The sequence below is a fragment of the Thermobia domestica genome, chromosome 1 (genome assembly GCF_964235325.1).
Source record: "Thermobia domestica chromosome 1, izTheDome1.hap1.1, whole genome shotgun sequence".
Classification (NCBI taxonomy): Eukaryota; Metazoa; Arthropoda; class Insecta; order Zygentoma; family Lepismatidae; genus Thermobia; species Thermobia domestica.
The window spans coordinates 258,449,643-258,465,757 of record NC_137454.1 but is presented as its reverse complement, the minus strand read 5'-3'; the positions used below and the strand labels follow the sequence as shown (position 1 = coordinate 258,465,757).

The 16,115-nt window shown below is 34.0% G+C and overlaps 2 protein-coding genes across 5 annotated transcripts in view; one reads left to right on the top strand and one right to left on the bottom strand.

Moving 5' to 3' along the window:
- LOC145660576 (zinc finger and BTB domain-containing protein 8A-like) overlaps positions 1 to 16,115 on the top strand; it is a 135,215-nt gene that overhangs the window by 100,371 nt on the left and 18,729 nt on the right. The window contains exon 4 of one of the 2 annotated variants that reach the window (XM_081725822.1): positions 4,832 to 6,976. The exons of the other annotated variant lie outside the window; for it this stretch is intronic. Coding sequence (XP_081581948.1) covers positions 4,832 to 5,101 — 270 coding nt within the window. The 3' untranslated portion in view covers positions 5,102 to 6,976. Of the gene's footprint in view, positions 1 to 4,831; positions 6,977 to 16,115 lie in introns of those variants that run through there. 2 annotated transcript variants of the gene reach the window in all.
- LOC145660561 (lipase maturation factor 2-like) overlaps positions 11,961 to 16,115 on the bottom strand; it is a 181,334-nt gene continuing 177,179 nt past the window's right edge. For all 3 annotated transcript variants that reach the window (XM_081725786.1, XM_081725791.1, XM_081725801.1), the window contains one exon: positions 11,961 to 12,372. In XM_081725786.1, coding sequence (XP_081581912.1) covers positions 12,093 to 12,372 — 280 coding nt within the window. In that variant the 3' untranslated portion in view covers positions 11,961 to 12,092. The remainder of the gene's footprint in view (positions 12,373 to 16,115) is intronic.

Sequence of the window (16,115 nt, the reverse complement as noted above, 5' to 3'; positions counted from 1 at the left end):
GAAACAATAAGAATTTCATTATTAATATGAAAATTTGAATTTGTATATACATACAGAGATATGTTTTTCTAAACTACGTTTTATTTTTCTACCTAGTACCTACACTCCTTCTGGATTGGACTACGACATTTTCTGCAGCTCCTCGTAAATTTTCTCTCCCTCTCCCTCTCTCTCTCTCTCTCTCTAATATATATATATATATATATATATATATATATATATATAGGTCTCTTATAATCATATAGGTCTAATACGAAAACAGCAACGAAATACACAATGTAATGTAAAATAAGTCAAACGTAATAAATATGTCATTTTTGGTATGGCAAATAGCCCCCCCCCGAAAATGTATCTGCCCCTACTTTGCCCCCCTAAGAACTTAAAGCTGGCGTCGTCACTGGCCATGCCGCTTATCATTTGAAATCTGCAATAGTTATTCTATCGCACAATGGCATTTTTTTTTTTTTTTTTTTTTTTTTTTTTTTTTTTTTTTTTTTACACAGGAATACTATTCAGGCTTATATCTCCAATTATGGATTGGATATTCCCACGAAGATCTTTCACGGGGCAAAGTAGGGGCAGATAATTTGGGGGGTAAAACATTCCTCTTTTGAGATCTCCCATTGGGAACCATCACTTCTAGGAAGAAAAGAAAAGTCAGTGATTTCAGAAACAGTCCCTGTTAATATTTTATTTATTCAACTAGCCTATGTGGGCGATAGCTCCGTATTGTTGAAAAACTTGCAGACTGATATCGTGATCGTGCAGATCACAAAATCTACATGAAAGTAGACTATAGCATGCTCTTTGTATCGCTCATTTGTTACTGTTATTGTGTTACCATATTTATCTTCGATGAAATAGGGTCCGATGACACCATGACTTGAAACCGCCGCCCACACGGTTACTTTTGTCCAATGAAGTGGTTTATGTGCGCACTCATCAGACCTCACCCAACCTAAAATTGCAGATTTTCTTTGTGTACGAGACCACTGAGGAGAACATGACATTCATAAGAAGACCATCAACTATTCGTGTAATGTGGATTCTCACACAAATTTACGAAAACACGTCCACAGTACTGCAAGCGAGCACTCTTTAAACACCTACGTTCGATATGAATAAGCACCTTTCAAAAAAATAACGACTTAACATTAACCATCCTAAAAGCACTTACGCTTTCCAGAAAATAATATTTAAAAAAATATTCATATCATTTCAGATTATATATATATATATATATATATATATATATATATATATATATATATATATATATATATATATATATATATATATATATATATATATATATGATACAACTGAAGTTCTACGAATCGTTTAACCCAACTTAAATATTTTAGCCATAATACATATATTGATAGCAATAATACTTTAAGGATAGGAACATCAACATCAAACAAGAAACCGATTCACAATATGTTAGAATAAATTTTAAAATAAAGTTGTGCAATTCCGAAGATTCATTACAATGTATTGAGACAAGTTAACTTTTCGTCACGAAATATAAACATTTTCTAATGTACAAACTTGTTTTTTAAAAATAAACACAACTACTTTACAAATAAATGAAAGGCACGGATCACTACACTAAACTTTATCGCTCAAATTTCTGAAATTAAATCATGTAATGCTATAGTTATAACTGAAACATTTATCAGTGAAATACGAACAAAATTATAGGTGTTCTCGAACATCCTCAAAAGTAAACTATCCCTTGTGGATATTTTCATAAGAAATAATTTACGAAACACTATAGGTTATTAAAAAAATATTTATTCATGAAATATGAAGAAAATCGTCTGAATCGTTTTTTAAAAAAAGTTCGAAAAGGAATTCACTCCCAAAAGTAAACTACCGCTTGTTGATTGCTGTGAGAATGACATGTCGTGTATTATGAGGTTATTATGAAACATTTATTTAAGAAATGTGAAAATAATTGACTAAGACGTTTGAAAAAATCTCCCGAAAATACTCACCCTCAAGACTAAACTGCCCCTTGTGAATTTTTTCACAAGAAATGAGTAATACCACATTATCAGGTTATTAATAAAATATTTGTTTACGAAGTATAAATAAAAATTTCCTGAGTTGCTTTTGAAAAATCGTCCGAAAAATAAAACTTATCCCTAACAGTAAAAGTAAACTACTCCTTTTTTTTTTTTTTTTTTTTTTTTTTTAAAGGATAAATTAGTTATTAATGAAATATTTATTTATGAAATATGAACAAAGTCGCCTGAGTTGCTTTTGAGAAAATCATCCGAAACAAAACTCACCCCCCAAGAATAAAGTACTCCTTGTGTAATTTTTTCAGGGTAAATGATTTATGTCATATTGTCAGGTTAGTAATGAAATATTTATTAGTGAGATATGAACAAAATCGCCGCAATCGTTTTTGAAAAAATGGCTCGAAAATTAAGAAAAAACACACCCAGAAGTAAACTACCGGTAACGAATATTTTCAGGACAAATTAATCATGCCATAATGTCAGGTTACTAACAAAATTATTTATTTATGAAATATAAAAAAAATCGCATGAATTCTTTTTGAGAAAATCATTCTACAAGAACTTACTCCTAAGAGTAAACTACTACTAATGGATTTTTCCTAGAAAAATTATTTATACTACATCGTAGGTTCTTAATGAAATATTGTTATTTGAAATTTATACAAATTCATTACAGCGGTCTGGAGAAAATAAATTTTCAATTTTCACCCTTGAATAAACTACCCTTAATTTTGGGGATAAGAAGAAAATTTTAAAAAACGCACCTACGGAAGCTTATAAAAACCTTAAGTTTATGGTGCTGATACGTTGAATAGTGCGGCTTCTAGGTAAGTTAACATATTTACATCAGGATAGACGGATGGGCGGACGAATGGACGTCGAAAAATCATTTTAGCGGTATGTAGGGACAATGGAACGTGTAAATGCATTCAAATATCGAATTCGACGTTTTTCACGGTCGACTTCTTTCCTATCGTTGCTCGAAAATAATAAATATCATTGCACATTAGTTTGCTGAAACTACAGACTGAATTCACTCAATTCCGTTTATTCTATAATGTTATAAAGGTAACCAAAAAATTTCTGTAGCTTTTTGTGGAGGTCTGTGTTCAATTATCCCTCACACCGTGAGTTGAATGCGAATGTAGATAAGGTGAAGGTCAGTTGTTGGTGTGGGTATATCCAACATACTACCTGGTTATGGCAGTCCAGTTACACCGTGAACTTGCGTAAGGACAGAGTAAACCTGGGACCTCTACAGAGTGTCACAAGGGCGTGTATGCTGTACGAGTTCAAACTGGGGTCAAACGCCTCTGCAGCTGGGCGGAAAATATACCAGGCTTTTGCTGAGGGTGTCGTGACTGCGCGGACAGTGCAGTCGTGGTTTAACAAGTTTAAGAACGATGACGAAACACTCGAAGACGCACCACGTGCCGGAAGACCAACACATGTACGAAATGAAGATCTTCAGGCAGGACGCGAACTGTGGCCAGACATGTGATGAACTAGGACTACAAATCAGTGTGAGTGGAGAAACCATTCGGCAGCACCTCCATCAACTTGGCAAGCACTACAAGTTGTGTCGATGGGTCCCACATGATTTGACTCCGGGCCAGAAGGCAACGCGAGCAGACACATGTGTTTGCTGCCTCTTCTGAGGAAGGGACCATTTCTGGACAGGGGGTTGACATGTGATGAGAAGTGAATTCTGTAAGAAGCTTCACGGCGCCATCATCATTGGTTAGCATCCCATAAACCAGTTCCAATACAGCCGAAACTAGCACTGTACCAGAAGAAGGTCCTCCTGTGTGTTTGGTGGACTGCCCGCAACATCGTGCATCGGGAACTGCTATCAGCTGGTCAGAGCATCAATGCAACTGTGTACGGTCAGTAGTTAAGCCGTGTTCAAGAAAAACTCAAAACTCTGGTGCCAGCACTTCTGAATCGCAAAGGGGTCCTCCTGTTACAGGACAACGCTAAGCTCCCACTTGGCTAGCATGACCCGGGTCTCCATTCTACGCCTTGGATGGAAACACTTTTGCATCCGTCATACTCCCCGGATATTGCACCGTCCGATTATCACCTGTTCCATTTCTTGAACAATCACTTTAGAGGACGACAGTTCAAATCCCTGGTGCAAAATGCACTTGATACCTTCTTCGCTTCACGGCCTACCAAGTTCTACCGCGATGAAATCCATGGCCTTCCAGAACGTTGGCAGAAAGTCGTCGATGCTGATGGGGACTATTTTTGATCTTTCAGGTACGTGTTAGGTGACATATCCATGTTCGAAAATGTTGGGTGAAAAAGCGATAGAACTTTCTTGGTTACCATTATACTAGCGTGTAATGGGGAAGGAATTGTTGATGGTTACTGTGGCTCAGTGATAGAGTATTTACCTCTGACGCTTGAGGTCTCTGATTAATTCCCAGCCCCCACCAAGTGGGCTTTGTGATGGACAAACATCGTGTTTATGGGTTTTCTCGGGGTTCTCCCGTAACATTGATGTATAATCATGAGACGTTAAACTAAAAAATAAGTTTCGAAAGATAACACTATATTTACAATAACAATCGAAACTTCAAATAGCCTCAAGTTGAACAAAATGATACCTTTAAAGTAAACTCTTACGCATAGTTTTCGAGAAAACCGACTAAAACATTTTTTAACACGTAAGTTAGTGCTGTACGAGTACCTTGCCACATATTAAAGTGAAACAAAATTAAAATGTACCCCTTGAAGCCTTTCAGCCTTTCTAAGATAATTTGCTGATTATTTTTCATTTTCTTTCTTTCTTTCAGGGCATCCAGTCAATAACAACGCCTGATTTCCCGTCGCCGTTAAATGTACTTGGCAGAGGTGGAACTAACAGGTGTCCAATGTGTGGTAAGATATGTGTAGGCAGACATAATTATGCAAACCACATTAGAAGTCATACTGGTGAGAGACCTTATAAATGCAATATATGCGCAAAGGCCTTCACTCAGACCTCTAGCTTGTATAGGCATTTAAGGAAGACACACCAAATGAAAGAACATCAGGCATTCAGTGAAGCTCAAAAGCAAATGTAAACTGTAAAAAATTACTGAAAACATTCATATCAATAGTGACAATATTCATGGAAGTCATTTGAAATGTGTGTGGAAACGGTGCTTACGTTTAAAAGTGCTTCATTACCGTTGTTATAACCTCCTGAGACCTGATGGTCTATATATCAACGACTAGGATTTCCGTATAGAAAGAACTGATGTACTAGATAATAATGATATGAGTGACATAATACATCTACAATGATATGAGTGACATAATACATCTTTCCAGTGGTATTTGTACTATGTCATTCATATTGCAATTATATACCTAGCGAAGTTCTAACAACTGATATATCGACCATCAAGTCTCAGGAGGATACGATCCGCTAATATGATATACAATACTTTAGAAGATTTCCTAATATTTCGTCCTTTCGGAAAGAACATTAGTTGAAAACTACGCAAGCGTAGGAAATAAATAAAATGTAAAGAAAAATTAGATGTTTCTTGCACCATAATAGCTTCCTAAAAAATGGGGTAAGAAATGTGATTTTCTTACCCGTTGTAAGGTTCAAAATGGATGAATGAGAATATTACAATTCTTTTGTTTCAATTGAAAGTTACAAAGGTGAGCTTAGTTCGTGTAATGTAAAAATAAATACAATGCAATAAAATATAACTATGCCGAACATTTAACTTTGATACTATTGATTTCCATTATGCAAGAGACGTATGACTTTTAATAATTTACGGCCTTCAATTATAACAGTGATTTCACAACGATAATTATCCATTACATATAATATAAAGTTGGTTCGGAAAGCACTGATTCAATTGTCTGTTTAATACATTTGAAATTACGTTGATACTTAAATATCATGCTATGTTCTCTGTCTTATAGAAAAGCATATTATTCATTCGGTTATTTATCGTTCATCTTTATTAGTCCATTTTAGTGCCTAGGAATTTTTATATGAATGTAAGGTATTTGAGTACAACTAGTGTTACATTCATGTTTTTTAACATCTCTTCAATACTCCTTTATATCACAAAAGCTTTTATTACACAAGAATTTGAATAACTTTTTGAATTTCGCTGTGACTTAAATATCTTTTTAAGTATCTCGGCAAACTGTTATATAGCTTTGCCGATTATCTGAACAGCATTTTTTTATTGGAAGTGTAGTTTTTATGTAATATGTAAATTATTGGTTTGTTTTGTATTGCATGAACGTACACCATTGAGATGAGTGAAAAAGCTTTAATTTCTTTTAACATGCATAATAATTTTGTGTGTATATATACAAATAAGGGATAGTTTAAAATTTTATTCGATTGAAAAAACACTTTTTCAGAAGGCGCTTGCTGATAGTTTATTTTTAAGTTACAGAGATATAATCTGCCGTGCTAAGCGAAAAGGCCTTAACTCTATTTCACATACTTTTGAGAAAATAAGTAAAACGCGTTTTGGCTTAGACTGTACGTTCAAATTTGCTGTATTTCAGTAAAATTTTATTAAATATGTTTTCACGATCTAAAATTTGTGTGGTAATACAGTTAAATATTTTTGCTTATGAATTGCCACTTAAGGTCTTTTTGCTTACTTTCAGTTACAGTTTTGAACAGAAGGTAAACACTCATGACGTCATTACCCCCTACCTATTGGTCAAACCACGTCAATTTCACTTGAGATAGATGCAGAATTGTACTACGAACATTCCCATACCAATATCTCGATTTTCGAAAAATGAGGAGTTAAGGTCTTTTCGCTTAGGACAGCAGTATTGTTATATTTATATTGGATTCTTTGTTTCGAAGTTACGGCTGTATGTTACTTTATATAATTTGCTGTACAACAATAGTTTTTATATATAACGATATATGAATAAATTTTACAGCTACTTGTAGCATGAAACATTGTCTTTTTCATTTTATACATCCAATTATGTATTTTTGATACGATAAGAATATAAATATAACTTTTACCTTCCCTTGGACTTCAGAAATCTAACATGGTCACATCAGATGTTGCGACTATACATGTTGCATCACAGTTTCACTAAACATGGAGACTCAACTCATTTACACACACACACACACACACACATATATATATATATATATATATATATATATATATATATATATATATATATATATATATATATATAAAGAAAGAAGTTTTCAGAGATTTTCTTTTAAATTAGTATACAGTTTATACATATATTCTTTATTCCAATGGTTTATTAAAAAGTTAGAGAAACATTTTGAAAATTACGGCGTAGGACCAATGTTAGCCTACAGAACGGTTCTGGTTTCTTTTGGAATTGAAGAATATACGTCACAAATGATTTCTAAAAGAGTATTGTACCATTTCTAGTGCAGTGCAGCACTCAGCTCTGTCACCGAAGATGGAGGATATCTGCTTTGGAGTCTGACTAACAGAACTGACCATAGGAACAGTCAATAGGTATGCTGAGGAGGAGAGTAAGCGGGCTAGGGGAGGTGTTATACTTCATCTCCATATTTATTAAAACACACCTGAACAGCTCCAATAGTGTAAATTGGCGTGTTGTCATCTTGGAAAATTGTCATTGTCCTGAAACAACACCCACCCATAGGGTGCACTTGGTCGTTTTAAATGTCCACATAATGTGTCTTGTGAGCGTAATCGCAAGATTCACGGAATACCAAGAAATTGCATTCCAGAAAGGACTATTGTAATCAAAACTCCCGACCTTTACGCCAGGGATTATTATAAAAGAACTCGATTATACAGATGACATAAGAAGCTTTGAACGTTTAATAAGAAGCTAACTGTTGTGGTTCAAGTAATGAAACACGAAATACAATTGAATATGTCAATCAGAAAATTCACAACATAGAAAGAATGTGCCTGAGAAATAGTTAAAAATAATACATATACAATTTACTTGGTTACAATATATACATGGTATTTTGGGAATGCTTGTCATTTTAGGGAAAGGGTCAATGCTTCATTCCGTTCTTTCTTTTTTCACATATGATGTATGGTAGGTTTTGAAAGGTTATGGAATAAGGAAGTTATCCTACGCATTAGAATAATTATTTAGTAATGCATCTTCTTATTGTTATTATATTTGCATGCATCTGTTTAAAAACATTTCCTTAACGCAAATGTCATTTTCTAACATTTAGGATGGATGATTTTTTTCACATTGTTGTACTCCTAAAAATTATTCTATTTTCTGTTATATGCATGGTATTAGATTCCCACTGAAAATGTGAGGGTAATAGGTATAATTTCTGTTCTTTTAACTTTGAAGACCAAGTACGCCGTGCTGTTTTAAAGTTACTTCAACTTATATTTCTACTCCCTATATATTCTAACACCCAACCCCATCTGGTCAATTATTTTCCATGTAACTGCACATGCTTTACGATTCTGTCATATCACCTAACATGAAGATATTTGCTAAGTTATTTCTTGTCTCTTCCTATTCAGTAAAGGATTGCGTTGTCCATAATTTATTCTTCCAATATACCAGACCTATTATCACTTCAGTGCCTTTATTTTCATGATAATTTCCGTCATTCTCCACAATTTTCCTATACTTGTAATTCTTTTTCTGTCTTTGCTGGTTATTTCTATCTCTTCAGGTTTGTTGTGTAGTCTGTAGATAGTAAATATCTGATTCCATTAGTATTTATATCTCCGATCATATGAAGGGTATAAGAAAAGAACAGGCTTTTGTTCGTTTTCGAAATATCCTGAAGAGAACTCATTCTTTTCCAGTAATGATGGTTATTAGTTCTTTTTCCCTGCAAATTAAATCTAGAAATTGATTCTGCTATCTTATTCTTATATTCATATCATAACACTATAAGGAATTTCACAGTAAATAATGTAACCGATATTTTTTTTTTAAATGGAAAAAGCACCTTATTTCTCTACTTTTCATCTGTCAAAACAGCTAAAGTGCGTTAATTGAAAATTCTACTTCAGACATAGCTACATACTACTTTTAATACGATAATGTTCCTTCAAAATACACTGCAGCATAGCTTAATATGTTCACTGTCACTGTAGATGAGTGTAACTCATCCCAGGAACAAAATGCCAACTGTAAATAATAAGATCACATATAGTAAAATAACAATATATACCGTATATATATATATATATATATATATATATATATATATATATATATATATACACTTTATCAACAATTGTTCATCTATGATCCATTTTTAAACAGAATAAAATCAAAAACATCAGTAAAATAAAATTATTTCCTTTCAAAACTTTTTAAAGCTTTGTATGATTTGTAACTTTGGTAGGGTCTCCTACATGCTTTGGGACCGAGACTTGTAGAGTGATAGTCCCCGTCTCTTATCATTAGTTTGATATGCTTCGATTAAATGATCTGTTGATTACTTCCGTTTATATTTACAAAAAGAAAGTTAACAAGAATTTTAGGAATAATCCAAAAGAAAATGCATCAAAAGATTGCGATCTTGGCCAATAATTAGTATTTGGATCAGGGACAGAAAATTTTTGAACGGCCCCGTTTTGGAGTTTTTGTATTTTTTTAATGGCATTAGCACATCATACTGAGTTAAGTGATAGTTTGGGTTTGGCTACACTATATGTAATTCTCCATATATGGGGCGTACAAAAAAATGTTTGATTGAATGAAATTTATTAGATATTTAGTGGCTACAAAATTTTTGAATGACCCCTAAATCGAGTTTTCGTATTTTATTATTATTATTATTATTATTATTATTATTATTATTATTATTATTATTATTATTATTATTATTATTATGGAATAAGCACATCATACTGAGTTAAGTGATACTTTTGGTTTGGCTACACTATATGTAGTTCTCTATATATGGGCTGTACAAAAAAATTTTCTTGATTGAATGAAATATATTGAATTTTTTGGATCAGGGACCCCAAAAATTTTGAACGGCCCCTAAATGGAGTTTTCGTATTTTTTACGGAATAAGCACATCATGCTGAGTTAAGTGATACTTTTGGTTTGGCTACACTATATGTAGTTCTCGAGATATAAGGCCTAGAAGAAATTTTTTGCCTGAAATATATTGGATCTTTTGATCCAAAAATAAAAGCAAAGGTCAAAAGAAGGCATCTTACATTATGTGTTTTTAAATGGTCGTAGTAGAGTTTTGATGATAAGAGGTTTTCGGATCGAAATTGCGCTTTCCCCAGGTAAGTAGTGGTCCAGCGTCTTCAACGTGTTTTGTTGGAAACGCAAATAACCGTAGTGACTTAGCCATTCCAGTACCAATACCATTCGTATGGGGACCGCGGTTACTCAATGGTAAAGCGATGATCTGTAGCACGTGAGATTCCTAGTTCGATCTCAGCTTCTGTCAGTGGTCTTTGTAGTGAACAATCAGTATGTGCGAATGTTTTCTCAGGATTCTCACGTGTCCTCTTACTTCCGTCATTTGAGGGGGCGCGGTGGCTCAGGGGTAGAGCGTTCACCTCCGGTGCTTGGGGTCCCTGGTTCGATCCCAGTTCGCACCGTGTGGACTTTATGATGGACAAACACCGTGCTCACGGGTTTTCTCGGGGTTCTCCCGTTTCCTCCCACTTTCTTCATTCCACCATTTCATCCATTTCTCATAATCACCATGACGGCATCCTGAACAATGAGCTGTCACACCAGAAATCTGGCAACAAACTTTTTCTTGCGCTTTGAAATCAACAGGAACGTTGATTTTCGGAATATACCGTATTTTCAGAATTCTTTACCTGATATCAGTGTTGAATCAGAGCACGTAAGTTGCGTTATCCATTATGATGAATTTTTGATCACCCGATTTCATTAGCTGCTTGTAACAGTCATTTGCAGTGACGTTTTACGCGTATACTCTCATCCTTCTCAAACAGTGGGACAGGTTGTTTAGTCTTTCTTGAGATGCCAAGGTTTTCTTGATATCACGTACACTGGCCTCGGACACGCATAGATTATTTGCAGCCTCACGCTTACTCAGTGACGGATTCTTCATGAGCAACACCTTCAACTTAGCCGCATTCTGCGCAGTCTTCACCACAAGAATTCGCCCTGATGATTACTTAGACGTGGTGTCTTGAGTCACACCATACTGCTCTAACATTCTGCAGATGGTCCAAACACTCATTCCTTGCTGCTGAAATTGATGAACGATGACTTTGGTATCATGTCCATTGACCAGGGAACACTTAATTTCCAGTTGTCTAATTTGGTTTACCACTGTTTTCATCTGGGCAGTACACAAACACTTCGGACACGTGCGATTGCGTTCTTCCTTCACAACTGCCCAAACAACCCTTACGAGCAGGCTACTTTACTCTTGCGCCCACTTTATAACAGGAATTCCTGCGCACCCTCTTTCTCCCTCTCCTACCAACAAAGAAGAGCTATACTTTTATTTGTTGGTATGATTTAAAAACTATTCTACGTTCTTTTTGAGGTCTTGCAATTTTTGTAAAACATGTCGGCAATAGATACAAGTGGAGCTTCCCATCTTTTGATGAGCCGTGCTCTACTCACGCGCTTTCTGGTGGGCTCTTTATAAGCGTGGAGTTCAGAACACTTCACAAAATCACGATGCTTTAGCAACCAGCAGGAGATGGAAACAGCAGTGACTGACTTCTTTGTTCTAAGGACAAGGTGTGTTAAGGACATGGAATCGAGGAACTTACAGGAAGATGGCTGCAGATAGTCCAACATGAGGGCCCATGCTTTGCTTTCATTGTACTATAATAGACACAGGTATGTTGTGTACCAGAATATTGCAGGACTTATGACTTACTGTTGTACTGTGAATTGAGTCGAAAATGCAACAGCAAATGTGTAAAGTAATAAAAGTAATAATAAAAGAACGCAAGTAGAGACTTGAGTTAAAATACATTTTTAATTTCATTATAGGAAGCAGAAATCATAAATGCATCTAAAAACATTGAATGTAAATATCTTGTCAAAATAATTAAAACGTTTCTTAAAGTAATACAATATTAATATTTTCAATTATTTGAATGTTTCTCTTTCCCGACTCCTCTTACGAGTAGCCGCAATAGCAGCAAAGCCTATACAAAATAGAGAAAGTACCAAAGCGAACCCATCCATGTACAAAAGCCATGCTCGTAATATGTCCAATACTTCTTTCAGCGTTAAATTGGTAATTGGTGTATCCTCATAACCAATCACCTTAATTACCTTCAAATATTTAATGATAGGTAAATGATTTCGGGAAACAAGAGGTAAATACTGGCCAATCTTCTCTCTTTTCCACCACGTAGGAGAAAACCTAATGGTGTATAAATAGAATTCTATTTCAATACTAACAAATAACAAGAGAAATATTTATTAAAGCCGTTTTATCCAAGCTATTGGCTAAACAAATTATGTAGAGAAGGGTTGAAACTTTTATCGATTGCTGTATATTCCTTAGCAAAAGTCTAGGTTATATTAGAAAAATATATTTTTCCATCTGTTTTCCGTACATTTAACCTACTATTTATGCTTCTAGAACCATTTTTTAAAACTAGTCTGTACAATTCTTAGAGGCAGACAAATTAAACTATGATATTATTTTACTTTAAGTTCCAAGATTGTTAAACTAATGTAGGTATGCTTAAGGCACTCTTACCTTATATACTGTCTCTACTTCAACATTACACAGGGTAAGCTTACCAACTATACTTTCAAATATAGGCATAATATTCTCTCTAGTAAAAAATTCATAATTTTAATAATTGAATTCAGAAACATTATCTAAGACTACATATAAAATGAATTACTTATCAATTCAGTAATTCAAAAGCCATCCCCACTTGGCTAGTTGCTAGTGTATGCACTTTTCGCACACATGGTCCCGGGTTTGATTTCCAGTGGGAGAACACACACACAAAAAAAATTAATTTCACAATCGTTCACTTTCATTAATCATCCATTTCCTTTAGCCTAAAGGGTATAACCATAAAACATTAAACTAAACTTAAAAAAAAAATCCTAAAGCACAAAAAGTATAAAGAGAAAAACAACACTTTAACCATATGGTTGCTACCTTGAGCATGATTTTGCTCGTCTAAGGGTCCAGCAGAAACTAATTTTGAAAACAATAAAACATAATCTTAAAAAATAAAGGATAAAAGTGTAATATATAAAATAAAGTATAAATATGAAAAACTATAGCTTAGCATGTGGAACAAAGCGTAATTCTTGGAAAATTAATTGTCTGTTTAATTTTTAGTCTAATTGTAACCGAGAACTGAATTTAATATTTTAATTTTAATTTCCAACAACAATGACAAGCTAGACATTTTATATTTTAAAGAGTAAAAAGTGTTTTTGTTATATGCCTATACTGAAGTTTCAAACTTAAGAATTTCAATATATATATCTGCGTCATATATATCTGCGTTTCTGTTAGGAAGAGGGCAATTGAATTCACATTGCAATGTGTATGTACAGTTTAACAGTTTTGTGATCAATGTCCACTTTGATTCAGAACAATACATCATTTGCTTTAATTGAGAGAAAATTTACTACACTCAATTGTATTTTTCATTCTAAAAGGTCATATCTCACAAGAAAATCATGGGGTTCGCCTAAAACTTTAATTATAGACGTCTTCAGGATGGTAAAGCATTACTTTAATATTATTGTTGTGTATACTTGTTAAACTTTATACTATCTTACGAACTTACTGTATTGTCAAAAAAAAAAAAAAAAAAGTTTATATCGTTGATAAGCTGCAGTTGATTTCAGTTTATTGGTAATGATATGAAAGAAACTTGATGCATCAAATATTAATAAATAAACATATATAGAATAAGGTATTTTCAATAATAAATCCACATCACAATATCTTTCATTATTTGAAAAAAAATAAAGTAAAGCATAATTTGCTAAAAGATAAATTAAAACAATAAACCTCTATTTATGAGAAAAAGTGGAAATAATATTGTACGCATAAAGAAAGTACACTATAACCAAGGGCGCCCATCGGGGGGGCAAGGTGGGGCGCTTGCCCCCCCTAAGAGGAAATTATACTTGGAAATATCGTAAACCCAATAGAATTTTTACATTAGTTACAGCAAAATTTGAAACTATATTATAATGTCGCTTATACTTGCCCCCTCCCTTGGAAACCACAACATGGGCGCCCTTGACTATAATCACTTTCACTTTAATATTTCACCAGATAGTTATAAGAAGAAAAGTTAAAGAACAGAGAAAAAGTTATGAAGCGAGCCGTGTTTGAGTGCAGAGCCACTTTATAACATACTAGAAGTAGAAGAGTTTAATGCAGGAAGATAAAACTAATGGGGCAGGTTGTACAGAAAAGATTGAAAAGTAGAAATTAATGGAGAAACAAACAAATAATAATTAAAAATGAATAAATATAAAAATAAATAAAAATGGAAGTAGTACAGAATGAAAAGCGTACGAGTATATATATCACAGTATATATATACTCGTACGCTTTTCATTCTGTACTACTTCCATTTTTATTTATTTTTATATTTATTCATTTTTAATTATTATTTGTTTGTTTCTCCATTAATTTCTACTTTTCAATCTTTTCTGTACAACCTGCCCCATTAGTTTTATCTTCCTGCATTAAACTCTTCTACTTCTAGTATATATACTCGTGCGCTTTTCATTCTGTACTACTTCCTGATGTTAATTCTATTTGCTATAACGTGCCTGCGGCATATATACAATGTATTTCGTAAGCAGGTAAAATACTTAAAGCAACAGATTTTAATTTTCCTTTTTAGTTTTCTGATTCTTGTAAAAATCCTCTTTATTATTTTTATTATTTGTATATTCTTCGAACAACTCAGAAAGAAAGATGATCTTATTTACACATACACCGCACAAGTGCGTAAATTTGAGCAGCGAGAAATATATTAAAGAATTTAACATGTGAAACTTAAAGAGTACTAGAATACCCGTTCATTGCAAGAGGAGAATACGTTTCATTTTGAACATAAAGGGCACGACGACTGTCACCAATGAACTTATTATTATTGTTATTATTATTAGGTATTCTGCCTTTCGGCAGGTCCTGGGACTAATACGGATTTTTTTTTTTTTTTTTTTTTTTTAATTTTAAATTGGGCCTGGAAATGTTTCTTCCACTTTTGTCGATCTTCAGCTTCCTCTTTTAACTCCCAATATTTTCTCCTATCTTTCAAATCATTAATCAGCTGTGTTCTCCTTCTTTCTATTCCTCGTTTCCCTTCCATCTTTCCTTCTATGGCGGTGTGAAGAAGACAATTTCTTCGCAAGATGTGTCCAATCCAATTGACCTTTCTACGAAGGATAGTGGCTAGAAGTGTCCTCTTTTCTCCTATCCGTTTTAAGACATCTTCGTTTGTTGCTCTCTCTGTCCATTTTATCTTCTCCATCTTCCTCCAACACCACATTTCGAAGCTTTCCAAATATTTCTTCTCTAACTTCCGTAATGTCCAAGTCCCTGAACCATACAGTCCAATGCTCCATATATAGTACTTGACCAACTTCTTCTTAAGTCCAATATTGAGCCGGCTGGTTAAGAGTGATCTTTTCTTGTTGAATGCTTCTTTAGCTATGGCAATTCTTGACCTGATCTCTTTGGTGCAGTAAGCGTCTCTCGTCAAAATACTTCCCAGATACTTGAAATTATCGACCTCTTCAAGTTCTCTTTGTTCTATTCTGATCCGTAAGGGCGTGTTTCCACAGGATATTCTCATGACTTTCGACTTTTCGATGTTAATTTCCATTCCATTAGTTTTCCATTGTCAACTATTTTGTCAATCATATTCTGTAGTCCTTCGGTTTTAGCTATTATAACTGTATCATTTGCGTACCTGATCTTGTTAATGATCTGCCCTCCAATCTTGAAGTCTCTAGTTCCCATTAATGCTTCCTTCATTAAACATTCACTGTAAATATTCAATAATTGGGGCGACAAACTACATTCTTGTCTGACTCCTCGTCCAATCTCTACACTATTGGTTTCTCCTTCATTTAAGCGCATCTTCACTCGTTGTCCGATGT